Here is a 23,520-nt window from a genome sequence, read left to right as displayed (position 1 = left end):
AGCAGCCTCTGCGCACTCGCACATTTATATTCAGTAGGTTGCCATGGTTTTTTGTGATGTCACAGATAGTCTTCAGCCAATGGCAGCAGCTGAGGCCAGAGATTATAATGCAGCATCCTCAGCTGTGCTGGCTGGGCAATGCCATGTTATTGTGATGTCACAGATAGTCTGTAGCCAATGGCAGCAGCTGTGGCATCCTGTGTTGCTTCAGCTGTGCTGCTTTGACATCCAGCAGATGGCGATGTTTTTCTAAAAAAGCATGTTTTTACCTCTCACAGGTGAGACATCTACATAATTTAGGTATATGAAAACACTTGTGTACGGTGTGCCAATGTTGTGTCAAAATTTCAAAGCAATCAGTCAAGCACTTTTGGAGATTATCGATTTTGCATAAGGTTATCTTTACATTTTTATTTATATAGATTTTAATACATTTACAAACCATTGCAATTGTTTTTACTTTCCTCTAGGTGCTCCTTGTCTTTTCAGATGGCCTGGATGACGACGTGGAAATCCTGGAACAGAAATCAGAAGAGCTCAAGAAAAAAGGTATGTGGTGAGTTTGAGGAAGTCAATACAGTGGTACCTCGAGTTACAAGCGCCTCAGGTTACAAATGCTTCAGGTTACAAACTCCGCTAACCTGGAAGAGTTACCTTGAGTTGAGAACTTTGCCCCGGGATGAGAATGGAAATCGTGTGCCGGCGTCACAGCGGCAGCAAGAGGCCCCATTAGCGAAAGCATACCTCTAGTTAAGAACAGTTTCAGGTTAAGAACGGACCTCCGGAACGAATCAAGTTCGTAACTAGAGGTACCGCTGTTCGATCAACATACAAAGGCTCCTCAGCGGTGAAAGGAAGTAAGAAATTCAAGGGTCTGGGAAACAGAGAATTCAGTAGAGGAGGAGTGACAATTTTGAAAGCGGAATGGAATTTCTGTAGGATGCGATATTTGACAAGTGTACCTTGAAACTCTGGGGAAAAGGCTCTAGTTTGGTTTATTGTTGTGATGACTGATTTATTAAATTTCTACCTACCGTCCTTTAATCATGGAACTCAAAGCATCAGATGGTCCCCCATCCAGACACTGAATAGACCCAAACCTGTGCAGATTCAGTAAGGCGGTTGCATCCTGTGACCTCGGATCGGGCCCTGGTCCCTCAGAAATATGAAGCAGGCATCCTATGCCACATGTCTCTGTTCCGTGGCCATAATGCTCCATCTGAGGTTGAAGCTAGATATGGAGAAGAACCCATTTGAGTGTCTACACCACCATAGCTGCCAAGTTATCCCTTTTTTACAGAGATTTTCCCTTATGCTGAATAGGCTTCCTCGCGAGAAAAGTGAAAACTTGGCAGCTATGTACACCACCCACATTCAAAGTCTGTGTACATGAGAAGAAGCGCATAGGGAAGGACTGGGCCAAACCTATTTCCTCTCTCCGATTGGATGTCACTACATTCCACTGCCTGAAGCAAACTTCTCTTAGTTTTTTTGTTTTTGCTGATAGGAGACATAAGCAGGGGGAACTGCTTAGAACAGCAGAGCAGAGATCAGAGAGGTACATGTTTTCTTCTCCTCTCCTTTGTTGTTCATTATTGCAATAGAATTGAAATGATGTATTCCAAGTGTACCTATTTGCCCGGGACATTCACGGAATTGCAGAAGCCACCCTGGAATTTGATCCTGGAAACATCATCATCATCATTATAATTTATATACTGCCCTATACCCGGAGGTCTCAGGGCGGTTCACAGAATAAAATAAAAATATAAAACCATCAAATACATAATCAATATAAAAACAACAACAGAACAACCCCTACCTCTCCCCCCCAAAAAAAACCACATTTTAAAAGGGCATAGGATCCTCACAACATTTAAAGTAGGACCATTAACAAACCTGGACAGGAGCCACTCGTTGGAAAGACCGTGATCTCAGAAATGTCTGTGGCAATTGGCCGGGTGCCTTTCTGATTCAAAGACAAAAATAAGAGGGGAGGGGGGATAGCTTTGGTTGTTGAGCGGATGTAATAATAGTGCTTCATGACCTTAACAGATTAGACAACTGGGCCAAAGCAAACAAGATGAATTTTAACAAGGAGAAATGTAAAGTACTACACTTGGGCAAATAAATAAATAAATATGAAAGGCACAAATACAGGATGGGAGACACCTGGCTTGAGAGCAGTACATGTGAAAAGGATCTAGGAGTCTTGGTAGACCACAAACTTGACATGAGTCAACAGTGTGATGCAGCAGCTAAAAAAGCCAATGCAATTCTGGGCTGCATCAACAGGAGTATAGCATCTAGATCAAGGGAAGTAATAGTCCCACTGTATTCTGCTCTGGTCAGACCTCACCTGGAGTACTGTGTCCAGTTCTGGGCACCACAGTTCAAGAAGGATACTGACAAGCTGGAACGTGTCCAGAAGAGGGCAACCAAAATGGTCAAAGGCCTGGAAACGATGCCTTATGAGGAACGGCTTAGGGAGCTGGGTATGTTTAGCCTGGAGAAGAGAAGGTTAAGGGATGATATGATAGCCATGTTCAAATATATTAAAGGATGTCATATAGAGGAGGGAGAAAGGCTGTTTTCTGCTGCTCCAGAGAAGTGGACACGGAGCAATGGATTCAAACTACAAGAAAGAAGATTCCACCTAAACATTAGGAAGAACTTCCTGACACTAAGAGCTGTTCGGCAGTGGAATTTGCTGCCAAGGAGTGTGGTGGAGTCTCCTTCTTTGGTGGTCTTTAAGCAGAGGCTTGACAGCCATCTGTCAGGAATGCTTTGATGGTGTTTCCTGCTTGGCAGGGGGTTGGACTGGATGGCCCTTGTGGTCTCTTCCAACTCTATGATTCTATGATCTTCCGCAAGGAAAAAGCCTGTATCTAATGTTGCAAACGAGTCCTCTTTGCTGAGTTTGATCTTCTTTCTTCTTGGCGCTGTTTCTACCGATGAGCTTGTGGCGCTTGTGGCTGACTCTGGCGGCCCCCAAAACTGTGCATCTTTTAGTGCAGAGCTCTTGCACGAATCAGCTGGCTCCCATGGCACGCATCCCATTTTGTTAGAGTCATATTGGAGGGTATGGTATTCCGCTGACTGTCAGTCGCTGGAATCACAAGTGGGTGAAGTGCTGTCACACCCAAATTCTGCTTTTGGGCTTCCCACATGCTTCTGGCTGGGCATTGTGAGAAGAAGATGCTGAACTAACATAGGGTTGCCATATTTTTTTGGGGGGGGGCGTGTCGGGCCAAAGTTGTTGGGCATGCCTAGAGATGGTGTTTTGATTTCTAAAACTCCACGTTATATGCTCACAAATCACAACCAACATTTTAAACAGGACTGGATGCGCTGATAACTGTCGTTCTGGAAGGGGCTGAAGAATTTAACAATCTTCAATATATTGAGTTTGGGAAAGGATTTGGTTACAGGACGCAACTTAATATTGGCATGAGAAATATTGCCAGTCAGCTGTCCAAGTACGTGGTAAGTAAATCACCAAAGAACCCTAAAAAGATGAGGAAAATGTTTTTCTATGCCACCACGGCTGCGAGGGATGCAATAGCTACATATTGGGAAATTGGATAAATGCCCACCAGATTTGATTGGACATTCATATTGACAGAATATGTGCAGTTAGAATACCTATTTATCAGAAAGAATTAAAGGTAAATCCAAGCAGGAGTTTTGTTTCAAATTGGGAATGTTTTAAGGAATATTTAAAAAGTAGTTGCTGCAATCTGAAAACGGTGGCGGCCTTTGAGTAATTTCTGTAGATAATAAATATCAAAAGGAAAACGGAGAGAAATGGCAATATCTTAAATAATAAGAAAATAGATAAATATAGGCAATAAGTTTATGGAAAGGGACGGGAAGTCATTTATTTATGAATAATATATGATTTTAAACATTACATCTTTCTTTTTTTATGTGGGTGTATGTAACATTTGATGATTTAGGGTTGATGATAATAATAAATATAAATACACATTGGAAACACAGAATATATACCATATACATAGCAGCCAGATCGCCCATAGTCCCTGGGAAACCCCCATTTTTCCAGCGGTTTCCCGCTGGTAGCCCGGATTTTTAAAAAAACCTTAAATCCCCCGGATTCTTACCGGCCCGGGGAGGCTCCTTCTGTGCATGTCTGGAGTCTCTGGACATGCGCAGAAGCGTTTTTTGGCGCTGCGGCCATTTTTGAAATGGGCAGAGCATGCATAGAAGCAACTTCCGGTGCCGCTCTGCCCAGTTCCAAAATGGCCGCAGCGCGACTTCCGGTGCCGCGCTGCTGCCGATCCCAGATTTTTCAATCTGGGAGTTGGCACCTATGACCGTATATATGATGTAAAGTTATGATGTAAAGATACAATTGTGAGCAATAAAGCAGAAAAGGTTAATAATAAACCAACTTACGGGTATTAAATTCCACTGGGTTCAATGGATCTTCCTGAAACCTTCAAGGCTTAAGGAGGGAGGAGGCAGATCAGGATTTTTTTGAAGTGAGTGAAACTTAAACCAGTTACTACTAAGGTTGCTTCCACACTAGAGCTCTGTAATGCTGCTGAAGTATTGCTTTTCCATCGCTTCAAAATGATGTTACTGGTAGGTAGCCGTGTTGGTCTGAGTCGAAGCAAAATAAAAAAATTCATTCAGTAGCACCTTAAAGACCAACTAAGTTTTTATTTTGGTATGAGCTTTCATGTGCATGCACACTTCTTCGGATACAGTACAGTAAGGTGCTACTGAAGGAATTTTTTATTCAAAATGAAGGTTATACAAAGGACAGAATATAGTGTTATATTATCCAGCAATGCCCCCCACCCCACCCCAGCCTCTACCCTTCTATAATGTCTGCTTAGAAATAAGTTCCATTCAAGGGGGGGGGATCATTTCCATTGTTAACTGAAAGCTTGTGGTTTCCCTATTGCTACCATTACATTAAAATAGGTGATTAAAAATAGGTGATAAAAAAGTGATAAAATTGAAATAAAGCAGTACATTAACACCCCTCTGCTGAAAACTGAACTATACAAAGGGCAGTTCAGGAGCAATCCATCAGTTGTGCTGAACAGGGAAGCAATAAATTAGGCTAAACTTGCAGACATGAAGCGCCCCCCCCAAAAAAAATCACTGCAAATCATGAAAAAAAATCTGAGGACAACACAAGAAATGGTTCAGTGCAATTGTTTGATGATGCCGTGTGGACTCTAGAAAAGGACTCTAGAAAAGCAGCCAAACTTGTGGAATTCATTTAATTGATCTAGAAAAGGTATAGAAGTTCTCGATCAAAATGCTTTGCAGGCACAAATAAGATTGGAGAGAAAAACACACAATTAAAACCCACAGTTTACTTAACATGTATACACATAAAACCAGCATCGTTAAAAACAAATGCATATAAAAACCGATATACACAACAATCATCACAATTGAAAACAAATATAAAATAAATGAAGTTTTAGAAACTGATGTAGGTAACTAAATTATATGTCTGAATAGGCTTGCTGATACAAATATGTTTTCAACAGTCATCTAAAACATAGGCAGCGATTTCCAAAGCTCATTTGCTGCCTGGCCAAGTGAAGGAAGAAATCCTTGCAATTGCACAATGGACATTAATGTGGCACTCGCAAAAATGGAACTTCCGCAGATCAAAGCAACTGAATAGGTGCATATGGGTCAAGGCAATACCGTGAGCAAATAGTATGGCTAGCTTTCATTGGGTTGGGGCTAAAACAGCAGCAATGTGATGGCAGTTGGTAACAGTGCGGGATTAAAAACTGTAGACGAACCCTGTCATTGTGTCATATTGGTATAGCAATCCTATATAAATTTCTTCCCAAAGTATGACAGATGGCACTTCAGAATTCTAAGGGTTCATTCCGTTCATTCTCAGGCCAATATCGCCGAGCGAACATGTTGCTGTGTGTTTTGCAAATGTGTCGGTGAAGAGGGAGAAGCAGGAGACTCAGGAAGACACGGGATGAAGGCAAGGAATTTGGATTTTCACCAGAGAGGCGCTTTCCTCAGAAGCCTCTGATAGTTTCATGTGCTCTGAAAATGTTAATAAGTCTCCTTCATCTCCATTTTAGGGTCTTCAAGGTGTTAGAGGAAGTCCAGGACACTTAGGAGAAGAAGGGGAACCTGTAAGCTATTAAGTTACATACAGGCAATATTTTTTGGGGGGGGGGGTTAGAATATTTCCAATTATTGGCCAGCATCCAAAGCATCTCTGAGTGAAAGGTGCTCTGGATTTGCCTTGCTGAAACATGAGGCCTCTCCAAGCCACATGGCAAGACTCTTCTGAAAATTAGGGGAATTTCAAGGATGGCAAGAACGGAGGGTGATGTCTGCTGTTCCCCCCCAAAAAAAGGATTCAACTGGGTGTGTACGGCACCTGAAGGAGCGTCTCCACCTCCATCACTCTGCCCGGACACTGAGGTCCAGTGCCGAGGGCCTTCTGGCGGTTCCCTCGCTGCGAGAAGCCAAGTTACAGGGAACCGGGCAGAGGGCCTTCTCGGTAGTGGCACCCGCCCTGTGGAACGCCCTCCCACCAGATGTCAAAAAGAAAAATAACTACCAGACTTTTAGAGGACATCTGAAGGCAGCCCTGTTTAGGGAGGCTTTTAATGTTTAATTGATTATTTTATTTTTCTGGTGGAAGCCGCCCAGAGTGGCTGGGGAAACCCAGCCAGATGGGCGGGGTATAAATAATAAATTATTATTATTATTATTATTATTATTATTATTATTATTACGGCATCATAGCAGTTTCCTTTTTCTCTTGTCTTCTGTATTCAATAGCTCAGCCTAACTGAAAGGGATACCAATCCTTGCTGTCACAACTTCCCTCTCTTAATGGTTGTGCTTATTGTTGTTTTCAGGGCCCACGAGGGATGCCAGGGCCAGATGGAGAAAGGGGCGACAAGGGTTGCCGAGGTAACCGAGGGCCTAAGGCAAGCACCAGCTACAATTGCATTCCTTTCTAACGCGTAGCGAAACGTTCCTTGTGATCTTCTTGTGTCTAACGGTCCTCAAATTTACATGCGCTCTTCTGATCCTTTTCAGGGGCAGAGAGGAATAGTGGGCCGAAAGGTACAGAAAATTGTTTTTCTCCTCCTTTCCTGAATAAGTATGAATGTGTGATCGTGCCTTAAATGAGCATCCCTTGCAAATGGTGGCATGACAGATTTGGTATGATCGAATATGGCCTTCTATCGCTGTTGACTCCATCTAAACCATGGCTTGAAACTTCAAAAAGTAAATAAGTGCGTGCCCTCCGGGTTGATCCTGTCATAGACAATGAACCACGCTACTCGTAAGTAAGGCTGTAGCCCTAAATCCACTCACCTGGAAGTAAGCAGTACTGAATTCCGTAGGTAAAAGGTAAAGGACCCCATGACGGTTAAGTCTAGTCAAAGGTGACTATGCGGTTGCGGCGCTCATCTCGCTTTCAGGCTGAGGGAGCCGACGTTTGTCCACAGAGCTTTCCGGGTCATGTGGCCAGCATGACTAAACCACTTCTAGCGCAACGGGGACACCGTGACAGAAACCAGAGCACATGGAAACACCGTTTACCTTCCTGTCGCAGCGGTACCTGTTTATCTACTTGCACTGGCGTGCTTTCGAACTGCTAGGTTGGCAGGAGCTGGGACAGAGCTCAACCTGTTGCAGGAATTCGAACCGCTGACCTTCTGATCGGCAAGCCCAAGAGGCTCAGTGGTTTAGACCACAGCGCCACCATAGGACTTACATGTAACTTAGATGTAAGTATACAGATTGGCTCTGCTGCTGTGCCCACATCACACCAAGTTTGCTGCCTCACCACATCCCCTCTTGGTAACCAGAAGTGATGTGTGGCATTGGGAAACCAATTAAGGGACACTGCCCCACCCTACTGGCTTAAAATGAGAAATAAATGCATAGTTGGGAGTGGGTGTGTGTGTGTGTACAGACTGCCTGGATATGACTCCTTCCCCCCTGCTGCCCTTTTGATAGCCTTGGATAGCTCTGAGTGGACCCAACTCGGCCAGGGCAATCTGGAGCTGCCTTAACCGAATTTGACGGAATCCTGGGTCGACCTGAATCAGCCTGATTTGGATCAGCTCCAGGACTGGAAGTAGTATGAGCTAGAGAGGACTATTGCCCTTGTGCTCTTATTTGTGAACTTCTTGCGGGCAAACGGTTGGCTTTTTGGGGACGCAGGATGCTTGACTTAAATGACCCTCCGATCTGCTCCAGCAAAGCTCTCCTTATGCTCTTATGGAATTGTATCACTAATCTTGGGATGTGCTCCTCTGTGAGAGCATCCTAGCTTAATTTTAATCTTTAGAAAGTTAAGCCAAGGCTTTTTTTTGTTCCAGGAGACATTTGGCTAAAGCAGGGTGTTCGGGGTAACTTCTAACTCTTGTTGCTGCCAGGTTTTTAAACTTTTTTAAAGCAGTTTATGGAAATAGCTTTTCGTTAGACAGTCAACAGCTGAGCTATAAATGAAGTCAATAAATGCAGGCATACAATCTGCACTAACCACATGGGTGGGTGTTGTAGATTTTTACTGGGGGTGTTAGAAGGGTGACTGCAGGAAAACAGGCGTCGCATTGCTTTACAGCTGCAATCCTGCATGCAGTTACCAGGGAGTAAGTCCTGCTCAATTCCATGAGAATTACTTCTGAGCAGACACGCATAGGATTGTGCTGTCAGTAATGCAGAAATGAGGCCCCAGTTGCTGTAACATGAATAAACATTATTTTGTAAACTTCAGTTCCTGGGGTTCTGAAGTTTTCAGAGTGGTGGGCTTGACTGTGGAGTCCCTTTAAGCAATTTTTTTTAAAAAAAATCAGATAACAACAAAAGAGAAAAATACTTAGGGAAAATTTGCTGTACATATTTTGTTATGTTCTGAACAGCAGAATAATTAATGTATTAACTGTTGGGTCTTGTGGAATTCATTGCAAAGCACTCTGCAGGGGTCTTTGAAATAGAATTTGCAAGATCTGACAGTGCCTGTAAACATGTCTTTAATACGGAGATGGATTTGGCAGATAATTCCTGGTTTTATGTGTTCTTGCAGGGAAACAAGGGGGAGAATGGATTTGATGGCGTTAATGGAGAGCCAGTAAGATTTTTATTTCTTCTTCATTTTGCCTTTCAGTGTTCTGTTTGAATTAGCAAACATATCCCCCCAATAGAGTTAATCACATACTTATAGGCCATTTAATGTATCTTCTGAAGGGCTCTTCTGGACCTCCAGGAATTAAAGGAGAAAAGGGTGACCCAGGCTGCCAGGTAATTCCATTTGTTCATTTTAGATACCTGTAGCTCACTTCTCAAAGAAACTTTCCCAGGGTGGCTTTACAGTAAGAATAAAAGTACAGCAAAAAAGTAATAAAATGAATACCATAAATAGAAGCAGCAGAAAAAAATCATGGCAATAACTGGCCCTGCATTAAAAAAGAGGTTAAGAGAGGCAACTCTCGGTCGACTGGGAGAATAAAATGGCCTTTGTCTGGCACTTCTAAGGGTTCAAGCCTCCCTGGGACTTGCTTCTAATCTTGTTAACATGGAAAGTTTGCTTCTGTTAACAGAGAAACTTTATGTCTGCCTTGAGCCTAAATCAGAAGCAAAACAGCAACAAGTTCCCCTCGAGCCCGTTTAATGCCAAACACATCACTCACACAAAATAATGGATCACTTATGTCTTCTTGTTCTAAAGCTCCCATGCACTATGTTATTTTTCAAAGGGCAGCCCAGGACCAAGGGGAATCCCTGGTGATCGCAGTGAGAAGGGCTTCCAAGGAGACCCAGTAAGTTTTGATTTCCAGAGGCGAGAGAGAGGGAAATGACTCTGTGCTCACTGCCCTGATATCTGCATTTGGCTGCTGCATATTTACTGCTTGAATCGCAGGGGCAAGAGGCTAGTGGCGCTTGCATTTTGAGGTAGAGCCATATCGTCTTAAACAGTCCCTCCTGGGGGAATCCTGGGAACTGTAGTTTGCTGAGGGCACTGAGAGGTGTTAGGCATACCCTCCAACATTTCTCGGATGAAAATAGGGATGTCCTGTTCCATGATGATGATCTTACTATTTATACCCCACACATCTGACTGGGTTGTCCCAGCCACTCTGGGCAGCTTCCAACATATATCAAAACATAACAAAACTTTAAACATTTTTTTTTTTAAAAAAACATCCCTATACAGGATTACCTTCAGATGGCTTGGTGTTTGTTTGTTTTTTGATAATTCCATACCCTCCAACATTTCTCCAATGAAAATAGGAACCTCCTAAGGAAAAGGGGGACATTTTGGGATCAAAATGGATGACCAGATGGGCGTGGTATAAATAATAATAATATTGTTATTGTTATTATATCAGAAACCAGGACACATTCTTTAAATCAGGGACATCCATGGAAAATAGGCATACTTGGAGAGCCTGGTGTTAGGAGATCACTAATTCCCCATCCTCCCCACAGAGCTACAATTCTCAGAGTGGTTTTAACCCCCTTCCCAGGAAATTATGGCAACTGTAATTCTGTGAGAGGAATTGTTCTCTTAGGATTTCTCCCCTGGCAACCACCTGACATCACAATGACACCAGATGGCTCCTTTTCGCTCCACAATTTGAAACCAAAGCTTTGTTTATACCCGTTGAGCACACCTTTGTCGGGGTGTGTCTCATGGATTGCTTGAGTACCTGATCAAAGCTATAAACCCTGCCCCAAGATTTCCTCCCACAAAGACAATCTTCAAGGTAGCTGGAAGGAAATCAAGGAAACGATGTGTGTGTGTGTGTGTGTGTGTGTGTGTGTGTGTGTGAGAGAGAGAGAGAGAGAGAGAGAGAGAGAGAGAGAGAGATTTACAGACCCCATGAGTCCATAGACCAGAGGTTAAGAACTTGTGAGACCCATCTCTCATAACAAACAAACAAACAATGTGGCAACATTTCTTTCCCTTTCATCTAGGGTATTCCTGGACCAGATAGTAGCATAGCAGGACCAAAAGGTTTAGAAGGGGGAAGAGGAAGAGAGGTAAAATACCACCTTACATGCCTCGTTTATCATTTACCTGTGAAAAGTAGTTTCTACAGAAATGTTGTTGTTGTTGTTTAGTCGTTTAGTCGTGTCCGACTCTTCGTGACCCCATGGACCAGAGCACGCCAGGCACTCCTGTCTTGCACTGCCTCCCGCAGTTTGGTCAAACTCATGTTCGTAGCTTCGAGAACACTGTCCAACCATCTCGTCCTCTGTCATCCCCTTCTCCTTGTGCCCTCCATCTTTCCCAACATCAGGGTCTTTTCCAGGGAGTCTTCTCTTCTCATGAGGTGGCCAAAGTATTGGAGCCTCAGCTTCAGGATCTGTTCTGTCCTTCCAGTGAGCACTCAGGGCCGATTTCCTTCAGAATGGATAGGTTTGATCTTCTTGCAGTCCATGGGACTCTTAAGAGACTCCTCCAGCACCATAATTCAAAAGCATCAATTCTTCGGCGATCAGACTTCTTTATAGTCCAACTCTAAAGAAATATAGTATAATAAATGCCTGAGCGTTGATGTGTATGGCAACCGCACCTCTCCCACTTCTGAACCAAGCCGTGATCAGCCCATTTCAAATGATGTTAAGGATTTATTACTTTACAGCTCCAGCAGAACTGATAGAATATGAAATAACAGACATAACAATAAGCAACAGAAGGTTCCCACATGTCTAAGACCAGGTTCTTCTTGCTTCTCTCCCACACAAACTTTGTCTCCATTCCAGATCTTACTCAACTCTCTAAGTCTTGTATCTATCCAACCATATCATTTTCTCCCCTTTCCCTATATCAATCCAACTTGGTTTTTAGGGTTTTTTCTGATATGTTTCCAAACTCACCATCAGTCTCTTGGTGATAACCTTTCATCCTTTGCTATTACTGTCCCACACAAAAGGAGTACTTCATCCTGCCTTGAAATATCTTTGTATCAGGCCCTGTTCTGCTGTTCTGCCTAAGCACTTTAGTGTTTAAATGCTTCCTAATAAGCATATTAGCTGCTGAAACCCTGTGTTCATCAATTTCTATATTTGAAACATTGGCCAAGCGTTTTGTGTGTGCCTTGCTATACTTCTACTTATGTAAAAAAAAAAAGCCATATGGGTGAGATCTCATCATCATCTGCTTTTCCATATAAGCTTGAACCCTTTTGATTTCTGCTTTATCAATCATAAAGTGATCTACCAGTTATATACCTATTTAAATATACACAAGTCATTTTAGTTTTACACTGCAAAATCTTTGCAGCTGGTTCATGCTGGTGCTGAGGTAGCCTGTCTCCTACCTTAGCTTGCAGGAAAGATGTTGGGAAATTCCCTTCCTCCCGTGCTGCAGATATGTTGGGTTGTTACATGTCACATGTCTGTGTTTACATTCCAGCACTGATTGTTGGGAGTCTTGTGGGCGGAAATTGAGATAACGCTGTTCCGTTCTGTATAACGCTGTTCCGTTCTTCTCCGAGGAAGAAAGACACAGAGAGAAGCCATGTTTTCTTTGTTATGTTACAATAAATTAGGGTTAGATGTTACACCTCAAGGTTTGGACTCTGCTAGTCATGTGCTCATGTCCTTGGATATGGGTCACATCAGTGTGACGGAACACCGGAGTGATGAATCCTGGGTGATGCTGTGTTGGGGGGGGGGACACACACACCGCCCTGGGCGCTCTCACCCAACAAGAACTCATGCCAGAATATAAAGGTCATCTGTTTTGCGATGTGTTTTGTACTTGTTTTACAAATGTAATTTTCTTCTCGTTTTAATGTTGTTTGCCTCTGTGATATATTTTCTCTCTCCTTAAGGTTGATGTTATGGGGATTTTTCTTAACAATAATTTTTATTAAGGATTTTCTTAGTTTACAAAAGTGCAAGCATTGTCTCTTTTTCCAGGTTGTGTTTTCTACGGATCAATTACATTTGCTGTGAGACATTAGTGTTCTATGCAGTGTGTGTGTGTGTGTGTGTGTGTGTGTGTGTGTGTGTGTGTTTCCGTGTATAACCCCCCCATGTATAAGGCACCCCCTATTTGGGGGGACTCAAAATTAAGAAAATGGAGGGAGATTGCCCCTGTGTGTAAGACTACCCCCCTTTTAACATTATTTTTAAGTAAAAAAATACCTAGTCTTATACACGGAAAATTACGGTGTGTGGGGGTGTGTTTGGTTGTGTGGGTGTGTGGGTGTGTTTATATACACTGCAGATTCTTGGCATTTATTTGCATATATGCAAATAAATACCAAGAATCTGCAGGCTAGCACCTGTAGCACTGTCCAGGGTCCTGAAGCCCCAACTCCAGACCAGGCCCTGCTAAGTTCCTTAGCTCATTTGTCTTGCCTGACCAAAACCCTGGTGACCCGGGGATGGGGCAGGGCTGCAGGATAGTTACTGAAACCTTTTGTGCAGATTAATGCTTAACTTTTTCTAAAATGTGCCAGCAGCCCGTAACAATGTCACCTCATACCCAAAGCTTCCGTTTCTAGTTTCTGTAAAGAGACGAGTGCAGCGTGAATAGCACAATGAAACCTATTTTATCCTACTTGCCAACACCTGGTCAGGTGTCGTGCTATGAGTTTGAGAAGATGAATTTTCCTATGTGGGCTATCTTCTGTAGACATCTGGTTGCTATTGTGAGAACAGGACCCTGACTAGATGGGCCTTTGGCCTCATAGTGCAGGGGTCTTATGCTCATAAAGATGTTGCAACCTGAATTTAAATTCAAATGTTTTGCTTTCAGGGTGAGAGGGGACCAAGGGGCCCCACAGGATTGCCCGGCTTGAAAGGAACCAGAGTAAGAACCAAAGAAAGATGATGCTGGCATTGTTTTCCCTGCGTAAAGAACTTCACGGTGGTAATGCAAGGCAGACAGCAACTGTGTGAGAGTCCTATCACTGGGTCTACTCCCAGCAATAGGCAGAGAACCCTAAGCTCCCTCTTTCACAAATAGAAATCCCTTTGAGAGTATTGGAATTACACTTGCATGAGACTTTCCCCCTTTCTCTAAATCTTTGCCGCTTGATTCTGGGCAATGTCTTGAGGCAGAGAAAAGAGTTCTTGTGGATCCAGATCCGTGGCAGAGTCTGGACACTGAAATCAATAGGATGCATCTTCTGTTGGGGGAGCAGGGGGTTTCACCATTGCATTCATGGCTTGGTAAATTGACTGCTGAATGGCTGAGATTAGTTCTGTTAGAAGCTTCCTTCAAAAAGTCTTTGGAAGGTTCAGATGGTTTAAAATGGGGCCGCCTGGTTGTTAATTGGTGCCACTCCAATCTCCAAGCAGTGTGAGATCCCAGGGGTTTTACTTCTTCTGAATGAAGGACAGTGGAGACTGTGGTATCTTTATTAAATGTGGTTTTGTCACACAGCATCCTAGAGCTATGCATCTCTCCGTAAGAGTAAGCCCTTTTAAACTCAATGGTACTTACATCCAAGTGGACATAGGCTAGTTAAGGTGAGATCTAAATAGAAATGTTTAACTTATTGCAATTATCTTGTCATAGGGACATCAAGGCCGAAGAGGCCAGCCTGGCCCCCAGGTATGTGTGTATTTTATTTACAGTGGTACCTCTACTTACGAATAACTCTACTTACAAATGTTTCTACTTACGAACAGAGCTCTGTCCGCCATCTTAGATGTGGTTTAGATAGGATTTTGTCGACTTACGAATTTTTAGATAGGGTTGCTTCAACTTACGAATTTTTTCTCCCAATGCATTCCTATGGGATTCAACTTGCACTTTTTTTTCGACTTACGAATGTGCGTTCGGAACGCATTAAATTTGTAAGTCGAGGTACCACTGTATATATATATATATTTATAGAACTGCTGTTTTAACATGACCACAATATATTAGATTGTCTTACAAGGAAAACTCTGGCCTTGGTGTAATTTAGGCAAAAGGGAGTTCCTGCAATGTCCACAAAAGCCATGAAGGGTTATACACAGTGGTGTTCCCTGCACAGTTTTATATATAACTGTAAAATATATTACAAGAAGGTATAATAGTGCAGGTTGGTCCATTGGGGCAAATGGAGCCCTGCGTTGCAAACCTCGTTCAGATTGTTTTTGTGGATTTCTCTCTTCTGATAAGCAAGCTAGAGGAGCTCCAGCTCTCTGGAATCAATTGCCAGTGGTGTACACAGTAAAAACAGAATAAAACACAGAAACACAAGCTCGAAGAATAATAAAAACCAATTGAGGAATCTCTAAAACAATTTTTTTTTAAAAAAAAAAACCCATCCATACAAACTCTATAAACAACAATTTCATCAGATGTAAAATTGATATTCCATAAATGACGGTTCCGGTTTCCGCCTGCAGGAATGGCGGACCTGTTTTCCATCCCTCTGACCTTCGTAAGGAATTTGGCGGTTGCTAGGGGAGTAAATGGCAACCCCCTGCCCTCTCCGGGGGTTACGGAGAGGGGCCGCTGGTCCGCGATGCCCCCAGACCCACTCCGACTGTTTATGGAGTGGGGGGAGCTTGGGCTCAAGCCCTTACGACGGCCAGGACTCCCGGACGCTAATCTGCATGGCGGGGATTTCCATGATTAAAGAAGATAATTAGGCTTAAATCTATGGACATACTTCAGAAGGAGGGGCAGAAGCGCTGTTTACTGCCGAGAAATCTATGCTGCTGAAGGTGAGGAGTTAAAGGCTGTATTTCATCTGGAAGAAGGATTGATGGGGACAGAGCGATAAGGGAAGCGAGTCTTTTGTTTATTTATTTTTTTTCATATGAGTTACTTCGTACCTTCCCAGATGCGATGTCCTGGCTTGTTTGGAGTGAAAGAGAAGCAAAAGACTGTGTGAGTTGAACTTTATAAACGTTGTTATTGAGCATATTCTTTGAAGATGAGGAGTTGCTGATGAGAAAAGCCCCCCTCTAGTTGGACGGAAGGAGTGCCTGGACGCGTTCGGAGGATTTATGAGTTGTGACGCACTTTGAATTGGAGCAGCGACCTGAAGCTAAGTTCAGCTATAGGGCAAGGAGAACCATTAATTTACCAAGAGTCAATGCATGGTGTGAGATCTGGTTCTTCGGCCTGGAAAAGCTGTAAATTTTATAATGATCGTTTAATCTACATGGTTATGAGTGAAAACGAAAGTGATTTGAGTTTTTTTAAGATGGCGCTGCTTCGTGTTGAGAGCCGACGCAATAGGGACGCTCCGGACCAAGAAGATTTATGGGGGGGCTGGACTGATTAACTCACACAGGAGAAAGAACATTTGTGAAACTTTGTTTGACATTTATCTCAGCAGCTGGGAAATAATCGGTTGAAAGAGGAAAACATCTATGTGACTGTAAAGGGAAAGATCTGGATTATTATGGATTTGGAGAGACGATTTGAACTTTAGAAAAAAGACGACAGTGGACGGTTGCGAGGAATCCCCAATTTCTTGAAGCATGGGAACCCTAAAAAATTTTTTTAGATGATTTGGCATAACATTCGGTTTGATTGATATATATGTGTATAATTTGAAATAATGAATGTGATATAATTGGTTTTAATTGGAAAAATTAATAAAATATATTTAAAAAAAAAAGATATTCCATAAATGACTGGGTTACCCCTCAAATAAAGCCTAAAGGTAAAGGGACCCCTGACCATTAGGTCCAGTCGCGGCCGACTCTGGGGTTGCGGCGCTCATCTCGTCTTATTGGCCGAGGGAGCCGGCGTATAGCTTCTGGGTCATGTCACCAACATGACAAAGCCGCTTCTGGCGAACCAGAGCAGCACATGGAAATGCCGTTTACCTTCCCGCTGTAGCGGTACCGATTTATCTACTTGCACTTTGATGTGCTTTCGAACTGCTAGGTGGGCAGGAGCTGGGACCGAGCAACAGGAGCTCACCCCGTTGCAGGGATTCGAACCGCTGACCTTCTGATCGGCAAGCCCTAGGCTCAGTGGTTTAACCCACAATGCCACCCTAAGAAAGCCTATTTAAAAACAAAAAATGTCTTCAGTAGGAGCCTAAACATTGCCATGCAAGGCACTGGTCTAATTTTGGCTGGTAATTGTTTCCAGAGAGCTGTAGCTGCAACAGTGATGTTTTGAAGCTTGGGTGCCATTCGTTGCGCAACACCAGGGGTCAGCAAACTAGAGGATCCATAGGTTATTCATAACCAATCATTTCCATTTCATTCACTGAGGACCCAATATTTTCTGAGTTTAGGGCATGTCCAAAATTTGTGAGACAGTACATCTCCAGCCTTGTATGAATGCCTTGTAATAATGGAACTCGTAGCACTGTCATTTACAGAAAAAATTAAGAAAAGTGAGACCTGATTATTTATCTTTTGTCATCTTGACCAATTTGGTCTCTAATTAAACTTATTTCTTCATGAATGGAGATGTTAAGTCTGGTCTTTTCTTGCTTTTGTTTGCTACAGGGGAGACAAGGCCCCCGTGGTCCTAGCGGTTTTCCTGGACAGCAAGGATTTAAAGGTCCACAGGTCAACGTTAAAAATATTCAGGCTCATTTCTGCGGGATATTGAGAGATCCTGTGCTGAAAACATGATTTGTTCATATTCAATTTTCTGTTTTTGTCAAATTTGTTTCTAGGGTGTGAGAGGAATCCAGGGCGTGAAGGGAATGAAAGGAAATCAAGGAAACAAAGGGTTTCCTGTATGTAAACACTTTATTTTGTTTTGTTTTTTAAATCTCAAATCAGCTTAAATCCTATCATCCAGTGCTTTTTTCTGAGGGGGATTCAGGGCTACACATACCCCAAAGCATTTGTGAATCTTTGTGCTTTTGTCCATTTACTGTATTTATTTCCCCCGAATTGAACTATAAAATGGTGATTTTCTGGAGTCAAAATGAGAGTACCCCTAAACATTTTTTAAAGAAAAAAACTCTGCTATCATCTATCTCTATCTATCTATCTATCTATCTATCTATCTATCTATCTATCTATCTATCTATCATCTATCTATCATCTATCTATCTATCTATCTATCTATCTATCTATCTATCTATCTATCTATCTATCTATCTATCACAATGTGAAATAAAGTCCAGGGTCAATCAGTAAAACAGATTCCATATTAACTGCGGCAAAACATCCCCTACAACCTTAGTTTGTCCCTGAGGCACAGGGGTGCAAGCGCAAAGCCAAAGACCTGGTAAAACACAACCCCAACTTTGATGACGTTAATCATGGAGGTAGGTGTGGCATTGTGTCAAATATCCTTATACTGGGCAGCCCACTGCTGGCTGATGTCCCCTCCCTCCAGCCCACTGGCTGGGGGTCAAAAGGAAGTTGCAGGACCTCAGGGAGTGACCCCACCACCACCACTGGTGTGGGCTGATCCAGTTGACGTCCACTCACAATCTGAGTGTGTGACAGCCAGCCTCCCCCTCCGCCCTCCGGAGGATCCATAGGGGGACCAGCCCTCGGGATCCCGCTGCCCAAGGCAGCTGCTTCAGTCTGCCTCATGGGCAGGCCTGGATGGTGGTACATTAAAAGAAAAATGCTATGCCGAGTAATAATTTACCCATATGCATAGTTTTGCCCCGTTTTATCTTTTGTTTCAGGGTTACCTGGGAGTGGCAGGTCCACCAGGCATTCCTGGGAGCTGGGGAACCAAAGGCAATCAGGTACGTTTCAAAGAATCCAGCGGGTGCTTTTTACAGTGGTACCTTGGTTCTCAAACGCCAAAATTCCAGAAGTAAGTGTCCCGGTTTTTGAATGTTTTTCGGAAACCGAACATCCGATGGGTCTGTCAGCTATTGTTCCAGGGCACCTGTACCAATCAGAAGCTGTGCCTTGGTTTTCGAACATTTTGGAAGTCAAACGGACTTCCGGAATGGATGAAGTTTGGCGCTTTTGTTTTTGCTATTTATTGTGCGCTTTTGTTTTTGAGGCTTTTTCAGTTCATTTGTTTTTGTGACTGTGTGGAACCCAGTTCAGCTACTTATTGATTGATTGATTGTGTGACTGTGGAAATGGATAAAAGCCCCCCCCCCCATCCAAACAATGACTATCATCAGTACAGGTAAGAATTTTTATTTCATTTTTATTTTTATCATTTACAATACTGTCTTATTTTATTTTATTTTATAGTACAGTACATTGATTATTGCTTTCATTTTATGGATCAATGGTCTCGTTAGATAGTAAAATTCATGTTAAATTGCTGTTTTAGGGGTTGTTTTTAAAAGTCTGGAACGGGTTAATTTGTTTTGCATTACTTTCTATGCGAAAGCGAGCCTTGGTTTTGGAACGCTTTGGTTATGGAACGGACTTCCGGAACAGATTACGTTTGAGAACCAAGGGACCACTGTACTTGGTAAAAAAAAAGCTGTCCAGATGTAAAGGTTATATTACCGTGTTGGAATTTAGACAGCCAGGGGATGGATGTGGCAAACTTTTATCATATCCATGCAATTGCTCCACAGGAGCATCCATACTTTTGGTTATAAAAATTGTTTGCAAATTCCTTTTAAATATATTCACATGTGGGCTCCTGGGCCTGTTTCAGTTCACATGTTGCCTTTTAATTCCACCAAGTAGAAATGCTCTGGAATTGATCAGAAGTTTTTTCCCCCAAATGTGTTAATTGCATGACACCCAGATAGGCAAATTCACACACACACCCCCGACTGAATGAGAGGTTTCCTGTTCATTCAGATATGGAGGGGGGAAATGGCAATGGTTCTTGTTTTCACACACAGTAAATATTTGGTTTGCCTTACTGATCTGATTTAAACTGCATGGACATTAAATTTATCTGTGTTGCCTGTTTTGAGTTTTCAGCAGGTTGTGGCAATTTTGATCACAGCTGCCGTATGTTGTGACCTCTTTGCTGACACTGAAATTAATCTCCATTCGCCCCAGTTCCCTGAGCAGTGTAAAACTCCCAGGTCGCTGGAGGCTTGTGGCATTTTTGTGATATATGGCTTTATTTACACACAGTGCTTTTTTCCTTTAAAAATGTTTAGGGGTGCTCTCATTTTCCTACTCATATTGAAATACTGCCCCTCAATGAGGCCAAACTTAGATTCACAAAGTGTTTAGGGGTATGCGTCCCCCTGCGTCCCCCCAGGAAAAAAGCACTGTTTACACGTCTATAGAGGCAGGGCATCTTGGGACCCAGGTGGCGCTGTGGGTTAATGCACAGGGTCTAGAGCTTGCTGATCAGGTCGGCGGTTCGAATCCCTGCAACGGGGTGAGCTCCCGTTGCTCGGTTCCAGCTTCTGCCAACCTAGCAGATCGAAAGCACATCAAAGTGCAAGTAGATAAATAGGGACTGCTCCGGCGGGAAGGTAAACGGCATTTCCGTGTGCTGCTCTGGTTCGCCAGAAGCGGCTTTGTCATGCTGGCCACATGACCCGGAAGCTGTCTGTGGACAAACGCCGGCTCCCTCGGCCTATAGAGCGAGATGAGCGCCGCAACCCCAGAGTCGGACACGACTGGACCTGATGGTCAGGGGCCCCTTTACCTTTACCTTTAGAGGCAGGGCATAAGCGGGGATGTAACTCCAAAAGATGTCTGAAATTCACCGATTAGATGTCTAAGGGAATACAGCCAGTTCCCCAAAAGCTGTTAGCTTCCTAAATCTAAAACCCAGCCTCTCTCTCTGATTGTGTGTGGCTCCAAAAGCTCTTTCAGGCAGAGAGACTACTTGATCACATCACTTCCAGTCAGGTCATACTGACTCTCACCTCCTAAAACTGTCCTCAGGAATTAGTTTCTGTGGCAATAGATTGTCCCTCGCTTACATAACAAAGGAGATACTTAACAGGTTAGGGCAAAAATTTTAAAAAATACCTTCCAGTAGCACCTTAGAGACCGACTAAGTTTGTCATTGGTATGAGCTTTCGTGTGCATGCACACTTCTTCAGATACAGTGGTACCTCTACTTACGAATAACTCTACTTACGAATGTTTCTACTTACGAATGGAGCTCCGCCCGCCATCTTGGATGCTGTTTAGATAGGATTTTTTCTACTTACGAATTTTTAGATAGACTTACGAATTTTTTCTCCCAATGCATTCCTATGGGATTCGACTTACAATTTTTTTCGACTTACGAATGTGCGTTCGGAACACATTAAATTCGTAAGTCGAGGTACCACTGTACACTGAAACAGAAGTCACCAGACCCTTATATATTGTGAGAGGGTGGGGAGGGGTGTTGCTCAGAAGGGTGGTGGGAATGGGTGATCGGCTGATAGGTGTGGTAAACCTGTGGACGACTGTTAACGACGGCAATTGGTCTTACAGGAAAAAGCAAGGGGTGAGATGGCTAGAAATAGCTTTATCATGTATAATGAGATAAGAATCCAGTGTCTCTATTCAGACCAGGTTAGGGCAATTTAGTGAGGGAAGGAAGTATTTTGGGAACGGCTTTGGTATTATTGGGGTGGAGGTCCTCACCAGATGCCTGTTTTACAAATTTAAACTCATGAGACTGCAAGGGATTCTGAGAGGACAGGCATCCCGTTCCAGATCCTATAACAGTATCAATTTTGTATTCATTTAACAGGGAGAGCCTGGCGACCCCGGGATAAAAGGGGAGAGAGGTCCACCAGGACGCCGGGGAATAAGGGTTTGCATGTTATTATTTTATTTACACTCCTGTGAATTTTTATCCTGTATTTTTTATCTTGTGAACCTTCCTGAGATCTTTGGAGATAAAATTTTATATAATATATAATATGTATATAAATTTAATTTAATTTAATAATAATAATAATAATAATAATAATAATAATAATTCCAGTCTTGAACATGGGTTTTTGTTAAAAAAAAAAAAAACCTGGTGCAGATGAATTTATCAGGAGAAGTATTAATTGAACTCATCTTACTATAGGAATAAATGAAAAGAATTTATGGAAAATAGGAGGAGAAATGCATGTTGTAGTCCTCTGTTTGTTTAGATTTGCCAAAACCTTCTTCCGGTTTTGCGACTATTAACACAAAGAAGACCTTTGTGCCCCCCAAAAAGGTAGATGGAAATGGAAACGAAATACTGATGTAATGTAACTTTGCTTTAGGGCGATGGTGGTGCAGTCGGATATGGTGAACCAGGACATGAAGGAATAAAGGTAAGAGTGATGAAAATCTGAGCTCTTTTTCATTATCAGTCGGAATGAATGGAAATAAAATATGGGTTATTTTAGAGGTGTGGGCACTAGATTAGCTATCTCCTTACGTGTTGCCTTCCAGTATCAAACTTGGTGGTTTGACACCTATCAGTTTCCCAGCAAATTCGCATACATACACAAAAATAAAGTAATGCACGGTTAGGAAATCTGAGATCCTACAGATTTTGCCGGATTCCTATTCTCATCGGCTTCAATGAGTCAGGGATGGCCAAAGGTCAGGGAGTTGTAATCTAGCAACAACTGGAGGTAGTCATGTTCTCCACTCACAGCGTCCTGGTTTCTGTTATCTGTAGGTGATTTTTCCACATGTAAAGAAATCTATCGTCTGTAAATTAAAAGAAAAAGGAGACATAACTTCCGGTTTCGCTTTGCCCTTCTATGGGCACCAAAAATGGCTGCCGCCGGCTTCAAAAGTCGCATCTACGCATGTCCAGAAGTGCATAGACGCGACTTCCGGTGTCGGTGGTGGCCATTTTTGGTGCCAATAGAAGGGCAAAGCGACACCGGAAGTTACGTCGACGCAACTTCCGGTGTCACACGGCTGCCGGTCCCGGATTCTGCAGTCCGGGACTTGGAAGGTAAGGTTATATGAAAATCCTTGGGCTCACCTGGATTGCCAAACAAAGACACCAGCCAAGAATATAGGAGCAAAACAACAGCCCGTAGGCCTGATCTTTATTCAAAGACTGTTGCAACAGGATCTCCACCCACCACATGCAGTGCCGGATTTACATATATGCTAAACAAGCTATAGCTTAGGACCCCCAAAAAATTTAAAGGGAAAAAAATACTGGATGTACATTTCCAAAATATAAGATAAAAACAAATAAAATAAAACCTGCATACAGCAACAGTGTTTTGTGTTGTGTAGGCTCCTATTTGTTATGTGTAAATGGCTTTAGATACCTATGAGGTCCATAAATTACCATATAGCATATATTCAACACAAAAATCAGCGACAATTTGTTGTTGACAAAGGACAGCTGGACATATAAAGGGCCCCTTAACCTTCAGTAGCTTAGGGCCTCATCAAACCTAAATCTGGCCCTGGACACATGGAAGAAGCAGGAAGAAGCCCAGAACAAAAGGATGTTCTTACTTTTATAAGTTTTCCCTTTTACCCACAACACCTTTGGTGAAGCATCATGCATACATCATACATGTGTCACAAACAGGGAAGTTTTTTTTTCCTGGTAGAAACTGGTTCACCAATTATGCCTCCATCTTTCCCTTACCCTCCACCTCACACTCATCAAATGCTGCAAAAGAAATATTTACAAGTTCCTTTTATCCCTGGTCAAGGTAATCACACTCCTTTGTCCTGACCGAGAACCCAATGCATTCCTGGAGGGTCTGCTATTGTCTGTGGGAT

The 23,520-nt window shown here is 42.8% G+C and overlaps 1 protein-coding gene across 1 annotated transcript in view; it reads left to right on the top strand.

The window, feature by feature from the left end:
• Positions 1 to 23,520, top strand: part of LOC118091932 (collagen alpha-6(VI) chain) — a 61,696-nt gene that overhangs the window by 20,777 nt on the left and 17,399 nt on the right. Inside the window, 17 exon segments of the mRNA XM_035129537.2 lie at positions 471 to 549; positions 3,341 to 3,486; positions 5,903 to 5,995; positions 6,099 to 6,152; positions 6,891 to 6,962; positions 7,075 to 7,101; positions 9,077 to 9,121; positions 9,238 to 9,291; positions 9,747 to 9,809; positions 10,969 to 11,034; positions 13,766 to 13,819; positions 14,531 to 14,566; positions 17,425 to 17,487; positions 17,598 to 17,660; positions 18,573 to 18,635; positions 21,527 to 21,589; positions 22,038 to 22,088. Coding sequence (XP_034985428.2) covers positions 471 to 549; positions 3,341 to 3,486; positions 5,903 to 5,995; positions 6,099 to 6,152; positions 6,891 to 6,962; positions 7,075 to 7,101; positions 9,077 to 9,121; positions 9,238 to 9,291; positions 9,747 to 9,809; positions 10,969 to 11,034; positions 13,766 to 13,819; positions 14,531 to 14,566; positions 17,425 to 17,487; positions 17,598 to 17,660; positions 18,573 to 18,635; positions 21,527 to 21,589; positions 22,038 to 22,088 — 1,092 coding nt within the window.

Source organism: Zootoca vivipara, chromosome 12 (assembly GCF_963506605.1).
Source record: "Zootoca vivipara chromosome 12, rZooViv1.1, whole genome shotgun sequence".
NCBI lineage: Eukaryota > Metazoa > Chordata > Lepidosauria > Squamata > Lacertidae > Zootoca > Zootoca vivipara.
This window is presented reverse-complemented; position numbering and strand designations above follow the sequence as displayed.